Consider the following 24,351-nt stretch of genomic DNA (forward strand, 5'->3'; position numbering starts at 1 on the left):
GCAAAAGGGGATCCTTCCCCCTCCATGTCTGCGCGGCCTGTTAGCTCTCCTAGTTCCCACTCATGCATCTGTGGCCTGCCAACTCATCCCCATGGGTCCCTGGCGATGTCTTTGTCACTCTGAAGCCTGGACTCTTGGAATTCGAAGTCTTTTGGCCTCAACACTGCTGTATTTAAGAGACCATGGAACTTTGGGTCTCCCTACTACTCTGCCATGTTGGATCCCCTCCCTAACATGTGGTTTTAGAATCCATGCCCTTTACAGAATCAAAGTGGTAGGAATTTGGTGTGGTTTGAGGTTCATAGACTATGTTCAGGTTATGTATAAGTTATTGTAAGAAGCTCAGGTGCCATGTACACAAGGTTGAAACATCCTAGAACCCTGTGGAATGTGAATATTTGTGCTTTTCTTTCTTTCCAGTATAGGGAAAAGGACACTGGATTTAGTGGGATTCCTTGGTTGGGATCACCTTGGGGGAGTGCTTAACTCCCGGGTTCTTCTTTCTCTTGTCTTTCAATATAAATGAAATCCCACAGGATTTATGATTATGTTCAGACTCCTCTTCCTGCACAGTCTGGCCTGTGTGCCCACCCTCAGCCCATCTGTTCTTTCCCTCACACCCTGAGCTCTGCCCTCCCTGCAGGTCTGGAGCCTTTGTGTTTGCCATTCCCTCTGTCTCTGCCTGGGGGCCGATTCCCCTGTTTCTTTTAGGCTTTCTTTCAGGTCTCACCTCTCAGTACTATGTCTTCAGAAAGGCTTTCTCTGACCTTCTTTTTTTTTTTTTTTTTTTTAATTTTTTTTTTAATGTTTTATTTTTTTCTAGGAGAGAGAGAGACAGCGTGAGCAGGGGAGGGTCAGAGAGAGAGAGGGAGTGACAGACTGAAACAGGCTCCAGGCTCTGAGCTGGCAGTCAGCACAGAGCCCGACACGGGGCTCGAACCCACAAACCGCGAGATCATGACCTAAGCGAAAGTCGGACGTTTAACTGACTAAGCCACCCAGGCGCCCCTCTCTGACCTTCTTAAATAGCCGCTTTCCCAGCACCCATGCTGTCTCAGAACACTTTATTTTTATGTTACCCCTATTTACAATTTTTGTTTATTGCTTTGTTTCTCCCATTCCCATATAGGTGCTCTGAGGGGGCAGGGTACAGGTCTTTTTTTTCCCTGGTCCTTGTCTAATGTGTGGGGTTAGTCACTTAGTGAGTATGTAATAGATGCTTGATAAATGAAATGAGAAATGCATGGCAAAGGGCTTTGTAGGACACCTGGCGGTAGACACACAGTCCATTTCCTTATTTCCTTGGTTACTTAACTGGGATCACGCCCGGTTATGAAATGAACCGAGTTCCTGTGGAGTCACCATTGTTTCTGTTCTCCCGCTCTCCTTTTTGGATAAAGAAAAAGCCAGTTCTGGGTGTGGTGCATGGTAATGTAGTGGTTAGAGGTGATGTGTGTGTGGATGAAGGTGTCGATGTCTGACCTATACCATGATAGGAGATAAGAGTAGCAATTCCAGAATTTGTAATAAAGTAGCATATGAGATAGATTACATTAAGTGATCACATCAATGGTAAATTCCTTTTTTGTATCCTGCTCGATTCGTTTGGGACATTTATAAATAAGTTGAGTTTTGCTAAAATTTTACACGTGGTTATTTTTATCATTCAAACCAAACCATGCCTTCCATCACATCTAAATGTCCAAAAAATATAAGTTGAAATGCAGTCTGTTAAGTTGGGTGTTTTGTCTCTAGTGCCAATGTTAAGGTTTATTAATATCTTCCAGGAAAGATATGAATGAAATTGAAGAGAAATCTAAAGATATAATAAAATTTACTGCTGAGAAACTCTCCATAGATGAAGTCTCACAGTTGGTGGTTTCTCCACTCTGTGGTGCAGTATCCTTGTTTGTAGGTGAGTTGTGATTTTTCACAGCATCTGTTGACTGCATATGACAGCAGAAATCAGCAAGTGTCTCCCATGTTCAGTGTTAATAGAGGATTTTAAGATACTAAGAGCAGTAAGCCAAGATTACCTATGGTGGGTAGAAAGTTTTTTAGTTCCTATTTTGTTTTATTACAGTTCAAAATAACCTATGTTAAAGGCATGAAAAGAATAGGATAAAAACCGTTACTAGCAAGGAGAATTCTATATTTTCCAAATATTGAGGGGGAAAAATGGTAATGATACTAACTTAATGATAGTCCTGGGAGTCTAATGTTTCCCATCCTGGTTTGTCTTGTGAGTATTTTCGATACTCTTGCTTCATTAGTGACATTGTATTTCCTTATCTTTGTGATAATTATTTTTGATTTTCTAACCAAATGTTTGTTTTTAGAAAATTTGAAAGCAATTTTAGGCAAATTGGTATGTTGCTGAAATAACCTTTGTTCTATTAATGTGTTATTTCTATTGTAAGGGAAAACTTTATTTTAATATTTTCTTTTTCTTTCTTTTTTTTTTTTTTTTTTTTAGGGACTACAAGAAATAACTTTGAAGGGAAAAAAGTCATTAGCCTGGAATATGAAGCGTATTTACCGATGGCAGAAAATGAAATCAGAAAAATTTGTAGTGACATTAGGCAGAAATGGCCAGTCAGACACATAGCAGTGTTTCATAGACTTGGGTATGATTTCCTTTAGCAATTAAAAAGTTAATTGCAGTTGTTTTCCATCATTGTACTGATTTTGATTTTGGAATCTTCCATAGGAATCCTGTATTAGCATGAGGGGAAGGTGTGTGTTTTATTCTGGCAGACAGTGGGCAGTGCCTCAGTGGCTGTTTATTATATTGTAACATTCAGAGAGTGCCTGATGCTAAAACAAAATCTAAATATGCCAAACTCTAAAAGGCCTGTGCTAGACACGGAAGGCCTGCGCTAATGTGTGCTAAAGTCCTTAAGGCCTTTTAAGAATTGTGTTATAGTCTGGACTGTATTTGTATGATAAGTCTGTTAATAGATTCTTTTTAATGTAGTGCCTTTGAAGGTCATTAAATTAGTTGCCTTTTCATACCATTAAGAAGAGTAGAGTTCCAGGCTTTAAAAGGAACACAGCAATTAAGACTCCATTTCTGTCATATTAGTTGTTATTATTAAAAACTATAATTTTATCAATTCTATTCTTTGTTTCTATTTAATATGCTAACAAATTAGCCACAACCTCAGCATCCCCTCTGCAAATGCAAATGGGATAGATTACTGTTTTTTAATTAACCTGGAAGTTTAAAGTAGAACTGGATATTTAATTGTAAGAATGCTTTACTGGAATTTTTTTTCATCTGTTTAGTATCCTTTAACATGTAGATTCAGAAGGGATGGTAATTTTTCTTCATTTTGTTAAAGCTTAGTTCCAGTGTCAGAAGCAAGCATTATCATCGCTGTGTCCTCGGCCCATAGGGCTTCATCCCTCGAAGCTGTGAGCTATGCCATTGATACTTTAAAAGCCAAGGTGCCCATATGGAAAAAGGTAAGAAGATCCTAATTTTGCCATTTGGACATGGTTTTTCTCACAAATTGTTTAAAAGATAAGGAATAAGATTACATACAGAACTTGTATTCATGGGTCTTCCCTGACTCTATAGAATCATGTTTTCTTTACCTGAAATAAGGGTGTTTATATAATATCTCCTTTCCAAGATTTGTTAAACATGAAAAGTACATGCCCAAAGAATGCATGGCAAAGGTTAGTCCTCAATAGATGGTAACAATTAAAATTCCTTGTCTGGAGTGTTCCATTGGTTCATTATGAATTCATTTACTTTGGATTAGAATTCCCTTGAATTAGCCTCTCTTGTGGAGAGTGGGGATAATGCACAGCTGTTTAGCAATAGCTAAAACAGAGATGTCTCAAGGCAAAAGAGCAAGCAACATTCTAGAATTTCTTTTTAGGGAAAAAGTGGGGTATTGCCTCTTCAAAGAAAATGCATAGTGAGTGGATTTTCAAACATAAATAGGAAAGTCTAGCTTATTTTCTGTCAACACATCAACACAATAAGAGCAAATCTTTGGTTAAAGAGGACATTCTGAAGGGATGAAAAGACCCAACTCCTTAATTTCTTCCATGGTATAGTAACAGTAACAGTGGTGGTGTTCTGAACTCTCAAATTTGTAATTGCATTTAAGAATCTAGAATTGCCCACAGCATTTTGGCTGGGTAGTAAAGCCGAGGAGTGAATTAACCTCTCAGATCAGAGTGCCAGTGTGTGTCTTTTCTATTAGCCTACTGCCTCAGTTAGTGGTGGAGATGAGCAAATTGGACTCTTAACACAGGGCCTATGAAATCCAGTGACTGTGTTTTCTGAATAAAAAGTGAAATCTGTTCTTATAGGGGGATACTTTGGGATCTGAAGATCGGATATGTGAGAGAAAACAGTCTCTGTGAAGCTCAGATATATGGTAGCTTTGCTATGAGTAACTGCCACCAATTTGATAGACTACATGAGCCAGTCTCCTGAATAGAGTGAGGTGGGGAGAGCATTTACATTGAGTTGTGAATCTTGGGGGCAGAGATAGCTTTCTTTTTTTTTTATTTTAATTAATTTTAATTTAACTTTTTTTTTTTTTTAGAGAGAGGATGTGAGCAGGGGAGAGGGGCAGAGGGAGAGAGAATCTTTTTTTAGTTTTTTAAATGTTCATTTTAGTGTGTGTGAGAGAGAGTGCGCATGCGTGTGCCCATGACCCTGGGATCATGACCTGAGCCCAAATCAAGAGTCGGACACTCAACCACCTGAATCACTCAGGCACCCCAGTAGCTTTCCTTACCAGGGAGAAAGAATGCACAGCCATCTGATAGAAAGTAGACGAGAGAGTAGGTCCCTAGAATGAGAGTGGGCAGGAGTTGGGGCATCCTTTCATCTTCATTCTTTGAGGTCTAGCTGAGCTTACTATTTACTTTCCTGTCTGTAGAGAGAGAGAGGGTATTACATGTGTTCTAAGGAAAGTTAAATTTGTATTTCTGTCCCTCAGAAATAGAATCTGACTAGAGAGTGAGAAGAAAGATTGATACGTTCTTATTCCCTTCCCTTCTAAGTATCATCTCAATCCTTGTCGGGTTCGACTACCACCTGTGCTTTGAGGTCATTGATGACCTAGGCAACAGTAGGCAGGTGGGTGGGGCACACACTCACGAAGCAGTTGTCTCTGTGGTACAGCCCAAACCTGCTTAAGAACTTCTGTGGGTGGTCACTTAATTTCTCACCTAGTGGAAATATCCCATCTGCCTGTGGAAAAGCATATTTAGAAATGCTGAAGTAGATGTAGTTGGAAAGAAAAAAACATTTAAAACTAAAGATCTTCCATCTTCCCTGCCTAACCTTGTTCAGGCGGTCTCCTGACATGGTCCCAGAAGGAATTATTTATTCCATTCTGCAGTTGTACCTTGTCTTGTTAAGTCTCTCTGTCTATGTTTCTCCCACTGGATTGGGAGTCCTTAAGTGTAGGGAACAGTTTTATTCATTTTTCTACTCTGTGTCTCATACAAATTGTATTGTTGGAAGAGTAGCAGATTTAACTAGATTCATTTGCCTGAATTATTCTGATGCAATTGAATTTATTAGGCCACTCTGTTCTATTTTTCAGGAAATGTATGAAGAATCATCATCATCTTGGAAAAGAAACAAAGAATGCTTTTGGACAGTCAATGATTAACTCACACATTTTTTAAGAGAACTACAATTAAATTTGGTAAACTGTCATCAATCACATTTTGATTTTTCTTCTCCAGAAGTTAAGCTAGTTTACTGAAACATAGTCTCGTCTTACACCAGTGGGACAAAAGGGAGAAAATAAATAAATGAGTGTTAGGATGAGGGCTTATGCAGGAACCACAGATAGAGGAAAGGCTTTAAGGAAAAAATGGTAGAGTAATTTAAATGTGAGGAAAGATGCCTGTGGTGGACATACCATTCCGTGACGTAGGGCATTCAAATTACTTATATTTTAAGTATTTTTCAATGAGAAGCAAAATGAAAAGCATTTTATTTTCTTTGAAAGTAATAGTAGATGGTCAGTGAGTGAAGTGTTTTGTGGATATTTTCATCCTTTGGATATAATGTTAGAGTTCTAGTATAGTTCAGTTTGTTGTGAGAAGTAGTGGTCAAGAAGCCAGTAGTTTGAGTCTTGATCTCATATTCTTAATGAACCTGTTGGAGAATTTGGAAATGGATTCATGGATGTCTCTCGAATTTAGCTGCTACTTCCGAATTCCACTGCTGCATCTCTCGTCCAGGCCATCATTCCATTTCTCTTGGACCGTTGCTGTGGCTCTGCTGACAGCACCCCTCTCTGCCACTCTTCTGTCTCTCACGTGGGTCACTTCATCATCCTCAGAGCCTTCTGAGATCTAATCCCATCCCGGAGCCCCACAGTCCTCACCACGGCCTACAGTCTATGTGCTTGGGCTCCTTCCTTCCCCTCACCTTGCTCCAGCCCCCCTGCTTTGCTGTGGCTGGTATGCAACAGGCTTATTCTGTCATAGGGTCCTTCCTTGTCTCTTTGTCTAGAATGTTCTTCCCCCAGATATTCCCAGTCTGCTTCCTCACTATTTCAAGTCCCCAGTTAAATGTTACCTCCTCAGAGAGCCTTCTCTATCTGATTTGGAACTGGAATCCCCTTCCCTTTACCCTGCTTTATATCTTCTTGTGGCCCTTAATGCTGTCTGATATACTATATATTAGTTTATTCCCATCACCAGACTACAGACTTCTTGAGGTCAGGGACTTGTCTCTGTCAAGTGTGTCCTAACCACTACCATGTGCCAAAAAGTGCTGTTGGTGTTGAGTATTGTGCTCCAAATTAAACACCTGACATGTGTAGTTGTAGCCATTACATGGTTAAATGCATGAGTGGGTGGATTTCTTCTCCACTTCCTCCCCCAGAACCATTCTGTAACAACTTATTTATTGAGCTTGGAGTTTGTGAACACGGTATCTTAAGGCAGGAATGATTTGTGATGTAGTTAGTACCTGGCCCAGCAGAGGGCAGTAGAGCCAGGGCTACGGTAAGAGCAACTTGAGATTTTTTTAGTCGGTTAGTTTTCTATGTAAAAACTTTTTGCATAGAACCAAAAAGTTCAGTTTAGTTAGCCTTTCTCTTTAAGTTAGGTCGGGGTGGTTCTTAGATGAAGAGTAGTATCTGACTTTGCCTACGATTATTTCCAGTGTTTAATTGGTATTGGAGTTTAAAATATTAAGGGTTTAAGTTATATGATAGGATGAGGATGGAAGTTTTTCAAATGCTGTTTATAGTTTTTAAAAGGTAATGTAGAATAAGTAAAAGCAATTACTTATAAAAAGTATAAAATTATTTTCCAATTTGGGACACAATGGTAGCCTTAATACGGGTCTATTCTGTGCCAGAGCTAATGTTCTTTTTGTTCATAGTTGTATTTTAATGTACGGCGTTTACCAGACACACTGACTGTGATGGTTCTAGTCAGCTCCCCTTACAACTTGGTTCACCAGGACTGAGATGGGCAGGGCTGAGGCAGGCGTTTGAGAGAGCACCTGATACGGGAACGGGAGACACTTGTGCGTCCATGTAAACGGAACTATGTGCCATTCAAGCTTTGCCATTAATGTGCCCTCTGTACAGTGAGGGCCAGTCGGTAAGCTGGATATGTAGCTTTCATAACACATTCAAATCCTCCAGCTTACTACTAAAACTAGAAAAAGAAATCTGAATGTTTTGGCAAGTTGCAACAGTTTGGCCAACTTTTTTTCCCTCTATTTCACGTACACATTTTAAGAGAGAAGTTGTGCTTTAGAGCAGTGCTTCTCAGACTTTCAATACATACCATGATTCGTTGGAGAATCTTGTTAAACTTCCCCTTCAAATTCAGCACTTCTGGATGGCACCTGAGATACGCATTTGGTACCAGGCCCCAGATGATAATGCAGTGCTGCCTATCTGTGGACCACACGTTTAGAGGCAAGTTACATCTAGTCCCTAAACTGTGAAGGCAGTTGAAGGTTCTTACAAAATATTCTGTGGTCACTGCTAGTGATATAAGAGATTAGCTACATCCTCACCCTTACGTGGAGTCTTGAATGTGTTCTGAAGCAGGGGGAGTGCGTACGATGAATACACTCACATACACAAGCCTAAAAGATCAGAAGTCGAAAGTAAATAACTTTATTTATAATTCAGTAATGTGGCATGAAGAGTAGTTTATAATTAAATAACACTTTGGAGTCTCATTCTTAGTTAAGAGCTTTTCTCAATGTTGATTACTATTCCAATTTGATTTGTTTCTCAGACATCAAATGAGTTGTGCAACTTGATGAACACGCATACATTCATTTTCATATTTTTGGTGGACAAAAAAGGCAAAAACCGGTTGATCAAAAAAAATATAATCACATCTTAAAGATTTATACTTTACATGAAGGAAAATAGCCAAGATACTTTCTCTTTAGAAAATATACAATTCTAACATAGTTGTGCAATATATACATTTTATCTGCCAAAATAAACCAGGTACAGATGAAACCTTTTTGTATTTACATATGGTTACATTTCATCCTTTAAGGTTTAAAGAAGTAGTTAACATTTTAATCTCAGACTTTACCCTCATGTTTACCTTTAGATGTTTAGTCTTTCAAATTGTTTACAATTTGTATTTGTTAGTACACATGAAGGGCATAGGCCTGAAAAGGCAGGTGTGCAGGTATTTTCCCTGTGCAAAGAGTAAAGATGGACCAGGATGCTCAGTTTGAGGGATCCTTTTTTCTATTTAATGTCTTAATTGATGAAAAAAAATTTTTTTGGTTTATTTTTAGAGAGTGAGTGAGCAGGGGGAGGGTTGGAGAGAGAATGCCAAGCAGGCTCCTCACCACCAGCGTGGGAGATTTTTAATAACTTACAAGCCGTATATCAGAATAAATACATTATAAAATTATACCTTATTTTATAAGTTTTTTGTATAATCACGTGATTAGGATAAATTGGCTTTAGTTTTCTTTTCACAGTTAATAATTTCTACCATTTTATAAAGAGAACACTGCCAGCTAGAAAAAATCTTCAATTCTCCTTTTGCTGCTAAAATGAATGATGCACAATTTCAAGTCTCGATGCAGCTTCTTCAAGCTATTTTACTATTTTATATAGCTTGTGGGGCAGCCATGCATGAAGCAACTCTTAACCACATGCTACAGATCTTGTCTCTGTATACCATTCGTGAAATGGAAACTTTAAGATGGTGTCTTTTAAACCCATATTATACTTTTAAAGCAACAGTATGGCTGACTAGAAATAAATTTTTTTCAAGCAGTGGGGTTACTTTCTTTAAATTCTTGGATAAATACTCGCCTTTGCTTAAAAGTGTTGGAGAAGAAATACTCCTCACTAGAGCCCCTGCCTCATACCTGTTGCCATTTTAGCCCACTTGCTCCTGGCACGGTGCTTCTCTGTTGGGGTGATTTTGCCTCCTAGGAGGTGTGATACATAGTTGGAAATAATTTGTTGATTGCCCCAACTTGGAGAGGATGCTCCTGGCCTCTGGTAGCTTCCAGGGATGCGCAGGACAGCCGCCTGTAGGAATGAGTCACCCTGCCCCAGTGGAATAAATGGCACAGAGACCAGTGCCTGTCTTTTTAGGTTGTAGTAAGCCAGCTACTTCACGGAGACCGTGGTGACAGGGTAGACTACCTGAGCCCCGGTTTGGCCAGAGCTCTCAAGCTCGCCGGGGGCATGTGACCTCAGTTTAGTGCTTCTGGAAGAAAGGCGAGGCAGAGTAAAATAAAAGGGATGACCTGCTAGAATTCTTTGAATAGCACCCTGAAGAACTAGTATGCATATGTACACAGTAGTTACATGGTTTCTTAAATATTCCATCAACTCAGTGATGTTTGTCGCCTACTCTTTAAAAAATTTTTGGACTCAAAGTGTTTGAATCCACACAGCTGTTAGAAGAAGTGGGCTGTAGCACATCTAGAGAATACCATGCTTTCGCTATAAACCCCTGCCATTTTATGGCTAATTTTTTCACCTGGTTTGTTTTGCCTTGTCACATGCAAAATAAGTTACTAGAAAACACAGATAGCTCTAGATAGCTCACAGGGGTCAGGCCAGAAAAGCAGCTGGGCCAGATGCACACAGGCATGTACCTGTTTTCAAAGTCAGGTTTTTTGAGGATTGCCTATAAGAAATCCAGATTTCTGCTGAACTCTAAAGAGGCGAAGTGACTTGTCCAAAGCTTTAGGTATGCAGTTTCTGACATAAAATAGTCCCCACTGCCTTGGTCTCTACCTTTCTCCCACTCCCTCCTGGAGAAGGTGTGGGCTCAGAAAAGAAGTGGCAGGAGAAAGGAGTGGCATTCCCCAAGACAGCACTTATATCAGTGACCGGGATGTTTCATCCTCTTCTGACCAAGTAAGTGTTCCAGGAGTTGGGACCTAAGGAGCCTCCTAATGAGCATACTTGCCCAGGTGGGAGTCATTCTCCTGGAAGTTTAAGTTCTCCAGCAACACACAGACACAGAGGGTGCACCTGCTAATATAGGGGGTTTCCAAGGTCTCCTTGTAATTTCTCACAAATTCTCGAATTTTGTTTTGTACCTTTTACACTGCCTGAAATCCCAACAATTAGAAATTCACTGTGGCTTAGTTTTTCTTTCAATAAAGGAAAATAGTTCCCTGGAGTTAAGGGGATTATTCAATGCAAGTATGTAAGTGAGATGATTTTTCTTCCTCATACCTGGTATAGAGCAGCTGCTCCAGCAAATGGGAGATTTGGACGAGGGCCAAAGGGAGGTGGCTAATCCTGAATTACTGGAGAGGAAGACACACCTCAGTGGGCTTCTAGAAGATGGGGACAGCAGGAGGTAGGTGCGAGAGTGGTTTAGTATGGAAGGAGGAAGGAAGCCAAAGAAATTACTCCTCTTCCACAAATTCAAACTAGGTCCTTGCCAGGCAGTCAAGTCAGCCTGTTGTGTGTTGTGAAGGAGAAAAGAAACTTCCTACTTCCTCTGGCACAGGCTGGGCCTGTAGTGGATAGGATTTTACCATCAATGTTGTGTAAACAGTTTTGCATTTGACCTCTAAACTAGCACCACCGCCCCCCCCACCCCCCAAATGGAGCTTTCCTCTGTCGGAAGCATACTCTAGGCTCCTACCAGGTATCCAAGCTTGTTTTGATAGATACATCATGGCAAAAAAGGGACTCTGAGAAGGCCAACAGCAGCAAATTATACCTTCCTTCATTAACAAAATGATCACTTAACCTCTGTGGCAGCTCTGGCTGACCAGCATGAGGTGAAGACCTCTGTTTTTCCCTCCATCAATCTCAGTATCCAAGCTAATTATATAGCTATGCCAGGTACTTCCACTCTGGTGGTCACTGTTTAAAAACAATCACTTTAAATGGTTGGGGTTCCCCCCACCAGATCTGAGAAAGGTTATATTTTTCTTTAAGATTTCTCGTGTTTGAGAGCATTTCAATGTTTCTAACACAATGCACATTATGTAAACTCTGGACCAGCCAGTGTAAAGGTCACTCCCCCCCCATAAAATACATCTTTTACCCTTTGTACTCCTAGCTGCCCCCCAAACCCCCAGTTTCCTCTTTCCAGACTGACCTGCAGTTTTTGTAAAATACCGGGCCAGTTTGCCACTTACACATAAAGCACTGGGATTTAAAACAAATCCATTCATGCAAACAGCAAACCCTGGCCATGCGGCCGCCAGCTCGCCCTGCAGTGACACCGCTGGGGGGCTCAGCTGTTGAGTTCTGTGGTCTCGTCGATCTCATCCGCAGTTTTGGACATTTTTTCATATTTTCTTTTGAAGAAGCCGAGCTGTAAGATGATGTAAAATTTTTACCATGTGTGGATTATTTTGCTACGGGGCCTAGGACCCCCTTGGCTGCCCACTGAAGCACCTCTGAGAATCTCTGGGGCTCCGAGGAGGATGGTGTGCAGACTATGACCTGGGCTTAGCTCTTCAGTGAGGAAATAATACACAGAGTTGAACTGAATTGCATACGTTTTCCAGGGTCTTTTTTTTTTTTTTTGCACCTGAACAAAACATTCAGGGGTCTGGATAAAAGGCATGTTGGGGGAAAAAAAAAAAAAAGGTATAGAGACTAAGACCAAGGATATAAAATCCTTACTGATGGTTTTCAGGGATGGATGTGAGAATTTGCAAATAAATTTGCATTTCCTTTTCTCTTATGATGGAGGAGGTAACCATATAAAACTTAAGGTTTCAGTGTGGTAAGGAAATTCAAGCCAGACGTGTCCAGGAGCCCCATATTTTTAAACATGATCATTCTCTTACCTTCCATAAAACCGCAACCAGAGCTAATAGCAAAAGGATTCCAGCAATTACACTTCCTACTATAACTCCAGTTGGTACTTCAGCTTTCTCATGAGGTTTCATTATCGTAATGGGAATCTGTAAATGCATATATGAAACAACCGAGTTAACTTGTGGTAGCACCCCCAAAAAGTGAGATGGTCTATTCAAATTCTCTGATTTTATAAATGATAGTCTAGAAAGGTGATGTGACTCACCCAGGATCTCATTCCTCAACTAAACATTGTGCAGTACAATTTCTAGAGAAAATGCTTCTGCAAAGTACAGGCAACAAACACAAGTTTTCTACTGTCCTCCCTTTACTTGTGTCCGTATTTAGTGGATATGTCATCTCTGACAACCTCAGATGCTTTATTTATCAAATAGGAACTTTACTTCCTGGCATACAGTCTCATTGTCCAATGACAGCATTTAGAGTCCAAACTTAGAAGGGTGGGGGTGGGGGGGGGGGTGTCGAAGACCAAACAAATGAACAACTCAGATGCCTTGTGATTAAGCAACAGCAACTTTTTACCCAGCTCCTAAATATATTGATTTCACTTAACTCTCACTCAATAATAGTACTTGGTGTGGATTGTTAAAAAGTGGTAGTAATAGCTCAGGGCTCAAGGTGAACTTTTGAGTGATAAATTATCCTTCAGGCCATGTGTGATCCTTTATGTCCACTTCCTGGGAATTTCTGTGATTTTGTAATAGAATGGCTGCCCTAAGAGTTCTAATGGTAAAATGTATATTTTATATAATATATATTATGGGTGTGTGTGTACACACACACATATATGTTCTTGATTACAGAAAGAATCACTACCATTTCCTCCACAAAGTATATTAAGAATACTAAGAGCTACATTGTGGGCAAAACAAGGTGACAAAATCTTACTGATTGGTTGAACACTACATGACCCTGGCCAACGAGCAGCTTCTCATTACAGAATTAGGAGTTGGGCTAAACTTGAGTCTGGCCTTTTGGTAACTCTGTTTCTTCTCATTTATATTTTCCAGAGATAAAATAAAGCTTTGTAAATTTAGGAATAAAGTAACCAAATTATTATTATTCACTGCTTAATAGCAGTCATAGCTATACTCTCCATCCCAGAATCTCCCAGTCTGGGGTCCACGGATCCAAAGGGATCCATGAGTATAAATTTTTTTCTGTTTTTTTAAATGGACCGGGATTCAAATAAATTTAAGAATCACTTAATCTACCCTATAGAGATATGTCATATTTTTATCTGGATTCCAAATATTTAAAAAATCATCCAGAATATTTGGATTCAAAACCTATTTTCATAGACAAGTAATAGTTGGCCTTTGTTATTTACCAATATTGCTCAGAGAAAACCAAGAAAAAACATCTAACATGTTCATTGAAATTGTTAATTTTAAATTTTATTTAATAGTACGTTCTGAAAAAAAAAAAAGACCTCAGCAGATATTCAGATAAACTCTAAATTTTTCTTAAAATGCACTGTTAAGATATCTATAGTACTGCTAAGTTCATAATACTTTGAAGTTGAAGTGCACATTTCCTTTGGCTCCATTTCTGATTTTCCATGCCCCAGCCTCTGAAGAAAGGGTGTAGGCCTTGACTGAGGGTCCTCAGCCAGAGGCCAATCTTCTGTTGGAATAATTTCTCCTGGGACCAGAGTGAGATACCAGTGCTGTGTGTGAGCCTTACTCTCAAGTATGGAGACAGGTTCAGAGTTCACAGGGCCATTGGTTTTTAAATGGCTACAAAAGTGGACTGAGGCCAGCTGTCAGGCTGGTGTTTGGGGGCAGAGTCTTAAACTGGCTTCCAATTTTTAACAAAAGCATGGGGAGGAAAATGCTCAGGGCTCTGCCAGCAGATTAGCTGAGCATGGAAATCCTGCTGTATCTAAATATGGCGTATTCCAACTAGAGGCTCACTGCAAAGGAAAGTTGTCCTATGCCAGCCCTTGGAACAGTGGGCCTTTGTTTTCTCTAAAAGTACATTTCCTTGCAAGATTTTTTTTTTTTTTAATCAAGGGGAACATTTATAGTTTTCTAGACTATAAGAACTAATGAACGGACCCTATACACAGTGCCAGTATCTAGCTATAAGGAATACTACTTTTAAAAAAAAGCCCTGTAATAAATGCCTTACTTTTTAAGCATACTTAAGCACTTTCTCTTTAAAAAATTCTGTAAATACAATATATGATTCAAATAAGAAATGACTTGAATGTTATGGCCTATGATCTAGACTGTTCTGTGAAATCAAGAGAAGAAAGGAAGAGCTGGTGGTGCTGATTTAGGCATGGAGAAGGGAGCCACAGATAGAGGAGCCCCTTGTGTTGTGCCTTCCATGGCACTATCACTTCTTGTCCAGCTTTGCCAACAAGGGGGTTGGGGGTGGGGAATGTGGAGGGCAAGTATTTCACTGAACTTTTTTGAGTAGCAAACACCTTTGCCCAAAAGCTCCACCTCACATCAGATTTTTAGAGTTTCAGTTAGATACTTCTATAGACATGTAGGTGAGAAGAACCACTACTCTTAAATTTTCAGGAGTGCAATGCCTATCAGAGACTAATGCCCACTAGGAGTGATATACTCACCGTGACTGTGTTTTCTTCGATCACATATATCTGGGGGTTATAGGTGTCGATTTCTGCAGATGCCGTCAGCTGTACTGTCTGGAAGGTTGACTGGAACATAAGAACAAAGAATATGTTATCTTAGCAGAAGTGAATGCATGAAATTGCCATGTTTATTTATTTCCTTGAGGAAAATGACAAAAGTAAATGGCAACTCTGAAGACTGCAGAATCTTTGTGTTCTTAAATTGATGATCTGTGTAGGACCACTCATGAGAAGGACCTGGGGGACTGGACCTGTGGGTGGGTGGGCCCTGCCACAATGGCAAATTAAACCTTGGCGGGAAGGGGGAGTGAGGTACAGGGCTGAGGGTGAAGTCCAGGCATTGCAGGTTAAAAACAGCTCCCCAGGTGATTCTAAACTGTTGAAAGACAAAGGTTTAGAAATGAAGTTTTTAATTGGGAAAGATCATGGTTCAGATATTTAGAAACTTTATGAAGTTTGCAACATGAAGGAACGTTGCACACTTTATGTTTTTATATATTTACGTAAGTCAAATAATGGAATGAAAGATCAGATTAAAAACAGTAAAAGTACACTTATACTTGACCATGCATGTCCGTAGCAGACCCCCTGAACCTTTTGTCATGCTACATAAGGAGTGATAATTTCAGGTTTCCTAATCCAAGTTTTTCTATAAAAAATAACTGTATTTGGTGCAGACATATAGGAAGGACACAGATTTTTATGGTGTTAACTAGTAACCACCTAATATGAAATAGCTTTACATGTATTCCTAGATCTAGATACAGAAAAATCATTTTTCAGTGGATACATTATTGATGGGTATTTTTTCTATAATGCAGTTATTGGGACTGATGCTTACTTTGACACAGCATACAATGCTCAGATTGGAGAACTGCCTTCATGTGCTCTGGCTACTAGCATTCAGTTTTTCTGGTTACCAAGGCACATGTTTCAACATCCTTCATGAGGTAATTTGCTAAATTATATCTGGGAGGCAGAAGGAGAAGGCATATCCAAAAAGTGAGCAATTTATTTCCTTCCCCCCCTCCTCAGTCTCTGATTTGTCTTAATTTTCTCAAGATGGAAGATTGCATCAGAAGTCAAGCCTGATCACGTGTGTCTTAAACATATTACTGGGGAAACATTTAGAGTATTGATAATGGTTTCCTTTAAAAAAAAAAAAAAAACATTTAGGTGATGCTGGTGTCATAGTCCCTGTAGACTAAAGAGAATTTCTTTACAACACTGACCTATCTGCCCTCCCAAACCTGGCCCTTTGTGCAGCTGTGTACATGATGCCCTGCAGGGTTAACGAGCAGTGGTAGTTACACCATGCACACCTGGGAGAATGAAGTCACACACCAGCTGGCATTCCACAAGGCTTTGCCTTAAAAATGGCAGCCAGCAATGCCATTGATTTGGAGGCCTGAGCAATCACTTTGTGAGGAAATTAACTTGAAATGTTCACTTGCACTGCATCAGAAAAAGGGTGAAAGGCAGTATGTTCATGGGGTGTACTACAGGAAAGGAGGTTCATATTGCAGACTGGATCTCCTGGGTGGTCTGAGAACAGGCATCTGGCTGTTAAAAAAGCTGAAAAGAAGGTGAGAATAAACATTTGACCTTTCATGAAAGAGGAAGATGTGTAGGAATTGACAGACAATTACTCTAATTGGAGTTTTTTCAGCTTACCCATAGCCACGTCGAAAAAGCATAAATACATTTCTTCAGAAATTTGCTCGAGAGATGAAACTGCTGCTCTTGAAAATTTTGGGGAAGGTACTTTAAAAAGTCTTAACGTTAAAATAATACAGTTTTACACAAACTCAAAAAAGCCCAAATGCTTTTTATAGAGCCAGCACTATTGCATTTGGATTCACAACAGTTTTCCTTCCCTGCTGGCAAAGATTGCTAGGAAAACATTTGTTCCTCAAATCCAAGGAGGCAAGAAACAATTGGTGAAATCTGGCACCAAACCCCATCAGCTGGGATGGTGGTGTAACTCACTGCGTGCTTCCCATCTTATAGGATTTGGAGGTATCTGGAAGGCTTGCAAGTTAGTGTAAGTAACAAGAAAAGCCATCAAGAAGAAAACCGAGCCCCTCCATGCTCATATTTCTCTGTTCCCCTCCCTGCCTTTCACTGTTCCTTTTCTATTATGTCTTCTATTCAATCCAAGAATATTGCTTATTCCAGGGACCAGTTCAAACTCAGTTCGCTAATCTGAAACAAGACTCCATAGCAGGGAATGGGGCTGTTGTAGAGATCATGAAATGATTAGAAAATGGTTGGTAAGTACCTTGAGGACTGATTACTCATTAAAAAAAAAATCCACAAGAACCATGAGGACCCCTGGCATGGGGGTGTTTCAGACTAATTTATATTTTGCTACCTTGATCAGAGCCAGTGTTGATAAAACGAATAGCTAGCTACTTATGCAGTCAGCTTTAAGGAGCCCTGTCTATCCCTATACTTTTCATGTCTGACAGATTCTGGCTACAGAAATCTCTGCTGAAAGCAGGTATCACTACTGCAGAGGCCAAATAGAAGAAAACATTGACATAGTTTTGACACCTTCTTTAAACTTTTCATGAGACAAAAGATTTAAAAAGTTGTATGCATACTGGGCTTTCACCAAACAGGAGAGCAGAGTAGTCCCAGGGCTCTAACATAGGAAGATAAACACTTATTGTTGGATTTATCTGCATGGTGGGTTGAGATCAATTAGCTGGAAACACAGGGAATGAGACAGACTTAGGCACTTTGATTTGGACATGTTAGAGGTGACGAGGGAGACAGAACTATCAAGAACATGAGGATGAAGACAGAGCAGGTGGCGCATTGTACCTCAGGACAGCACAGGGGATCCTGACGATATCTCAGAGATTCTGGTGTTAGAGGTGGGCATGGAGTCCATGAAGCTGATGCTTTACAAGCACCGCAGGTGATTCTGAGGCACAGCCAGGTTGGACAAGCTTTGGAAAGGGATGGAAGCATATTGCCTTCCAGGATATAATTGCTTGGAGTCATTTGGGCATTGCTGATATTAGCAGCCAGAATACCACTTTTGTCAAAGGGTATGAATTTATTGACAATGAAACCTTCTGCTTCCTTGCTATTGATAAGCCCAACAAATAAAGCTTATACTTACTGCTGCAAAAGTCCCGTTCCAAATTCTGGTTGACACATTAAGGAAGTACTCTCTTTTGACCTGGAGGTCTTTCAGCCAGCAGGTAACATTACTACATGAAGCACTTCTGCAGTTCTTTCAGGTCGGAGTCAATGGTAAAAAAAGAGAATCAGTATGGACTTTAAAAAGTAAATGCTGAAAATTTAAAGATAGATAAAACCCAGTGCTGGGGAGGATCTAGGAAACAGACAACCTCATTGAACTGTTAGTAGTCCTAACCCTTCTTCAGGTGACTGTGACACTTGTCTTCAAAAGGTAAAAGGTGCACACCCTTTGCCCACGCCATTTCCCATCTGTGTGGAAGGCCTCGGGAGAAAACAAATGTGTGGAGAAGAGTACATTAAGCCTGTTTATTGCATTACTATTTCTGAGAGTAAAAATGCCCCTAAAATGAAATAATTGTGTTTATCCACAACATACTAAATTATTGAATATACACGCACAAAATGCAGTGCAATTTAGTCATTAAACACAATTGACAAGGGGGCGCCTGGGTGGCTCAGTAAGATGAGCGTCTGACTTTTGATTTCGGCTCAGGTCATGATCCCAAGGTCGTGGGGTTGAGCTCCACATTGGGTTTTGCACTGAGCATGGAGCCTACTTATGACTGACTCTCTCCTTCTCCCCTACCCCCATCTCCTGTCCCTTGCTCATGCTCTAACAAAAACATAGTTGATGAAGATGCATTCCTCAGATGAAAAAAAAAGTTGACAGTAAAAGAATCGGTGGTTGCCAAGGGTTGCGGAGGGAGGACTAGATGGAACACAGAGTTTTAAGGTATTGAAACTAGTCTGTATGATACTAATAATTGTGGATACATGTCATTAAACATTTGTGAAAATCCATAGAATAACTGACCTTAAGAGTAAATCTTGATGTAAACTATGGACTTTGGATGATTATGATATTGTCACTGTAGGTTCACTGAATGGACCACTCTGATGTGGGAGGAGATTTGGACAGTGGGGGAGGCTGTCACATGTTTGGGACTAAAGGTAGTTGGGAAATTCTGCTGTACTTTCCACTCAGTTTTGCCGTGAACCTCAAACTGCTCTAAAAAGTGAGTATATTTATGTTGGGATGAGCACTGGGTGTTATAGGGAAACCAACTTGACAATAAACTATTTAAGAAAAAAATTAAAAGTAAGTATATTTTTAAAAAAAGTCAATGACCGATTGACCTATTAAGAAAAGGTAGCATGGTCAATTTATGTAACAGTATACATGTATCTTGGTGTGGATGAATACTTAGATATTACAGAGAAGGATATTCATTAAATACTGAGTGGTCAGCTGTTAAGTTTCTAGAGGACGTTAGTTTCTTTGTAGTGTTTATGTGCTGTTAGTTTTAGGTTGTTCACAGTGATCAGTTGCCCCTTTTACAAACTCAAAACATTTTCACAAAAATAAGGAAAATGCTCAGAGGTATAATATTTTGGCATACTTTGAGATGGTTTCTCCTGGACATTTTTACATACTACTGTTTAGATAGAAGTCATATTTACACTGTAATTCTATTTTAGTTACTTTAAAAAAATGATTTCATGCTCCTATTTTCCTGTACCCCCTCTCCCTCACTCCATTCACCAAAAAATAAAACCAGTGCAATAAAAGAAAACCAGAATTTCAGTGTTGTTCTTAGTGGAGAACTATGGTTTGTTTAGGGTCACTCTTTGCTAAACATTTACTATTTGAGTACTTAGTAGGTGTCAAGCACCATACCAGATGCTAGTCTAGCCTCTTTCTCAAAGAAAGGGGCATAGTTCTGGAGCAGGAGATAATAAAATTTTGGAAAACAGATGGTGGCCAGAGGCATCTTAAGCAGCTAAATAAGACATCAGTGATTATGTGGGAGGGAGATGTAAAGGGCTTCACCTTCAAAGCACACATATGCTTCCCTCACAGCTCTTTGCAATGCTTACTTATAAAGTGCCTGATACAAAACAGTAGTTTCACATGGAATCCTTTTGATTTCATGAAATATGGAACATATATTCTATATTAGCGGCATAATAATCTGGATTTGAGAGTATATTTTCTAAGTCTCGATTCATATAGCCCATCAAAGCCAAAATGAGAAAGTTCTACCATAGGAGATGGTAGGAGAAAAGTGCATTGATTTCCAGGTAAAACAATGAATCACCCAAAGAAACTGTCACCCCATTAACCTGTCCTCACCAATTCTTTTATGTGCCGGAAATTTTCACTGTTGAAAGATACAGAAGAAGCCGTGTGTCCTATTTTCAGTGGATTTATTTCGGCATTACAACTGATGTCGCCAGCCTACAAAGAAGAATATCAAATCAGTCTCAGGAAGCAAAGTCATCTGTGATGTTCCTCTTAACATGTCAGGAAATCTTGGGGTCACATGTCGGGGCAGAGGAGGAGCCACTAGGCTGTTTTCACTTGGCTGACCTGGCCATACTCCTTGTAGTCTTTAATGTAAACTTGGGGGTATTCAAATCCTCCTGGCACCACTTGGTGGGGCAGCATGGGTGCTTACGGTCTGGCATGTACTAAGACCATCTGCAGTAACACTAGGCTATGAGTGATTTGATTCAGGGTTCTTTTCCATGGACCATTTTAAGATTCTGATTTCCGGTAGTTACCTATGCACACACCCCAGGAGTAACACTACTGGAGAACCAGCTCTAAGTGCCAGACTAAGGCTGAGCCAGTGTCAAGGGTTTTGGCTACACAGTGCTTCTCAACCCAGGCTGCATGTTAGAAGCACCTGGAAGTGGGGGCTTCTAAGGACTCTCTGGTGGTGCTAGCGTCTTAGCCCTGGAGATTCTAATTGTCGGGGGGTGGACCTGGGCATGAGGCCCTTTTGATAAAAATGAGGAACCGTGTTGATCACTACCAGGTGGAAGGCCAAGCCAGTGTCTTAAAGACCAGCTACTAATTGCAGCTGTGTGGACCAACTACTCTCCCATGATGGGTTCGACCTCATACTTGCCAGTGAACTAACTGCTCAATAGACCGGGCTCTGACACAGTCAGATCTTCACCTGGCCAAAACAAGGCTTTAGGATAATTGCTGCCATCTCCAGTTGTTTCCTTATAACAGTTCCTGTTTCTGATAGGACACTGACTGCTCCTTACCTGGCACTCAGGATGCATAACATTTATCTTCTCAGTTTTCCATCCATAAGATCTGAGACACAATCACCCTAACCTCACGGGGTATTTCCATATTGAAAGTGCACAATTTTATAGGCAATTCAGTTGCCCTTACCTGATCTGTGTGCACCCCAGTCACGTACATCAACGGGTTCTGTTCTTTGGTGTATTGAGGGATGTGGATGATCATGGATGCCATGCTGACTGGGATGCTTCCTGTTGTTACCTATGTAGTATGGAAGAAAACATTCTGGTTACTGCTAGATCATGCACGTGTTGCAGATAAGGTGATCAATAACTTCTGGATTGATGGAGGGCAACTATTAAGTGGTAAGCCTGAGGCCATTTGAAAGTAAGCCTTGTTTTTATAGTCACAGTCGGGTCTGTGTGTCTCATCTGAATCTCAGCCTCTACAGTTTGAACTGGTGAGTTGTGATTTAGAAGCTGGTTAAGAATACCTGCTGTCTGTTGAGGGGGCCCTACCAGGGCTGAAGTTCCATTTGGCCCCTGACTGGCAGTGTGGCTTGGGCAAGATACTTAACCTCTGTATCCTTCAGTTTTCCTCATTTGGAAAATAAAAATAATCAGCAACTTAGTGCATATGTGCAGGTATAGCATTTGTTCTCATGGATGGGGAGTCTGTTCTATTGGCCAAGGATCATGTCCTACTGGTTGTTAAACATTTTAAATAACCATAGGATTAATAGTTCTACCAACATTATAACTAACCTGGGAAATGGGTTAACATATATAAAGCACTTGATATAAAGTGCTGATACTTCTTACACTCTATGAATGTTATTTTATTGTTACTAATTGAGTAAATATCCCATTAAAGAAGTAGTTGCCAAATATTAGCCACATGTAAATTCCAGTATCTGCCTCACAAATCAGGACTTTTAAAGATTTTTTTTTAATCACCAAATCGTTAGGTTGTAACCATGTAACGAACCAGAAGGAAATGTAAAAAAATTTAAAAAAATCAGATGGTATTCATTTAAGGTTGTGGATGAAATCTGTTTACTTTCCAAATTTTCTATAATTATAAAATAAGCATTTTTTCCACAAACTTCCTTTTATGTAACTGATAACAATCTATAGATTAATAATTGCTTACTAATAGCCAATGGAAACTGAAATTTGTGTACAAATGGTTAGCTTCTCAAGTAGAAGTGGTCTCCAAGGATAAATAGCATCTTATATTCCAGAGACTTTTGCTCATGGTAATAACATTATATTAATACACTGTTGATTAATATTTAACAGTTACTTTCAAAATATATCCATTAGCTTTTACCCAGAACACATAGCTATGCACAAAAGCCCCAGCTATTTATTGAGAGTCTTAGTGATTCTCAAAGTATAGCACCTGGACCAGCATCATCAGCATTACCTGGAAACCTGGTTGAAATATACATTTTTAGGCTCACCATAGACCTACTGAGTCCGAAACTGAGGATGGAGCCCAGTGACATGTGTCTTAACAGTCTCCCAGGAGATTCTAATGCAGATCAAGTTTGAGAACCACTAGTATATTCAACATTTTACTTTATTCTTCTCTTCCTGGTTTCCTTATTTTCTCTTTCCCTTTCTCCTGATTTGGTATGTTTTTTAATGTTTATTTTGGGGGGAGAGAGAGCGCACACAGGGGAGGGACAGAGAGAGAAGACGACACAGAATCCAAAGCAAGCTTCAGGCTGTCAGCGTGGAGCCTGATGTGGGGCTCAAACTCACTCCAGAGACATGAGATTATGACCTTAGCTGAAGTCAGATGCTCAACAGATTGAGCCACCCAGACGCCCCATGACTTAGTATTCTTTTGACAGGCTTACCAACCTTAACAGAGAAGATGAATTTTGGACCAATATCTTCAAAACTGTGCACGATTGAAGGAATATTCCCATCTGAGGAGACTTCATAGAAATTTATATTGGTAGATCTGTTGAATGATGTTTGTAAAGCCAAAAATTTTAGTTTTGCTGTTGTTCTTGAACTTTAATATTTCTTTCATTTAAATATCTATCTTATATTACAAGTAAAAGTTTATGTTAAGGTATGAAAACATGCTATTTCTATGCTTATGTTTCTAAGGCTAAAACAAATCCTTTAAACACCTATCTCTTCATGAGCTTTCTGCAAGGTTCTTTGTGTTACATATTTATCAATTGTAAAGTTTCTAAAACAAGTACAAATGTGTTACTTTAAAACTGACAGGACCCAAGGTTGCTATTATACTGACTGGTGTATTCACGCCGTGCACACTTAGTCCTTGTTGATTGGATGAATGGATTTATAAGCCAGAGGATTTTCTACTTGGGTGGCTGAAGTACAGTGATAGGATTTTAGCTCCCGCAGTATTTGTTACTGGATGCCCGTAAAACAGCGTATACATTTTCTTTACCATTCCTTCTCCCTTTCCAAACCAACTCTAATGCTTTTGGTCTGAACTGAGGTTGGTCAGTGGGTTTCTGTGACTTGTGTAGAAACAGCCTTCTGGGTGGCTGACCCAGACGTTTTATCAGACCAAACCTAGAGGTATTAGGTGATTCGACCTCTTTGCTTGGAATTGCCAACTTGGGTTTGCAAGTGAAGTGAGGACCAGATCAGAGAAATCCCCACAGGACCACTCAACTTGGCACATAACTAGATACCCTTCCCTGTCCTCCTCACTCATTTCTGGGGCTGATGCTGGATTCCAACCAGGATAGCTTCATTGGGACTGTAGGGAGTGGGTAACAGGCATAGGAATCTGAAAAGCAATAGTTCCTTCCACTAAACAATTTAGCATTATTCTTGGATGTTGATTCTATTTCCTAAAAAATAGAACTGGATATTTTCTGAGATCGTTTTCAGGTTTCTTTACTGAATTCTTGTCTTTTTTTATGTTTAAAAACTTTTCCCCAAATTCTCAAAAGGAAAATATGTCATAGGTAGACTTAAATAGATGTGACATTTGTCAAGGGTATGTAGATGAGAGGAAACAATGATTTGTCAGCCTTACATGGAAAATGGGAAAACTGACTAGAATTTGAAACACAAAACCTGGCCGTATATGCAGGATTTATTCTCTACCTTCCAGAAGACCTTTGTGTAGCCCCTAAGAACAGTTTCTAAATTAGTATGTTCTGTTTTTGCATTTTAAAG

At 39.9% G+C, this 24,351-nt stretch overlaps 2 protein-coding genes across 3 annotated transcripts in view; one reads left to right on the forward strand and one right to left on the reverse strand.

Annotated features, from left to right (window-relative positions):
• MOCS2 (molybdenum cofactor synthesis 2) overlaps positions 1–24,351 on the forward strand; it is a 34,845-nt gene that overhangs the window by 9,504 nt on the left and 990 nt on the right. The window contains exons 3-6 of the mRNA XM_039256210.1: positions 1,788–1,915; positions 2,477–2,627; positions 3,345–3,468; positions 5,580–5,684. Of these exons, the coding sequence (XP_039112141.1) occupies positions 1,788–1,915; positions 2,477–2,627; positions 3,345–3,468; positions 5,580–5,648 (472 nt within the window). The 3' untranslated portion in view covers positions 5,649–5,684. The remainder of the gene's footprint in view (positions 1–1,787; positions 1,916–2,476; positions 2,628–3,344; positions 3,469–5,579; positions 5,685–24,351) is intronic.
• The window catches only part of ITGA2 (integrin subunit alpha 2), a 109,186-nt gene continuing 95,277 nt past the window's right edge, over positions 10,443–24,351 (reverse strand). For both annotated transcript variants that reach the window (XM_039256208.1, XM_039256209.1), the window contains 7 exons: positions 23,044–23,146; positions 21,323–21,433; positions 20,264–20,368; positions 18,047–18,160; positions 14,890–14,979; positions 12,275–12,391; positions 10,443–11,793 (listed from right to left, as the gene is read on the reverse strand). In XM_039256208.1, coding sequence (XP_039112139.1) covers positions 11,713–11,793; positions 12,275–12,391; positions 14,890–14,979; positions 18,047–18,160; positions 20,264–20,368; positions 21,323–21,433; positions 23,044–23,146 — 721 coding nt within the window. In that variant the 3' untranslated portion in view covers positions 10,443–11,712. The remainder of the gene's footprint in view (positions 11,794–12,274; positions 12,392–14,889; positions 14,980–18,046; positions 18,161–20,263; positions 20,369–21,322; positions 21,434–23,043; positions 23,147–24,351) is intronic.

Source organism: Hyaena hyaena, unplaced genomic scaffold (genome assembly GCF_003009895.1).
Source record: "Hyaena hyaena isolate Hyena2069 unplaced genomic scaffold, ASM300989v1 scaffold_564, whole genome shotgun sequence".
NCBI lineage: Eukaryota > Metazoa > Chordata > Mammalia > Carnivora > Hyaenidae > Hyaena > Hyaena hyaena.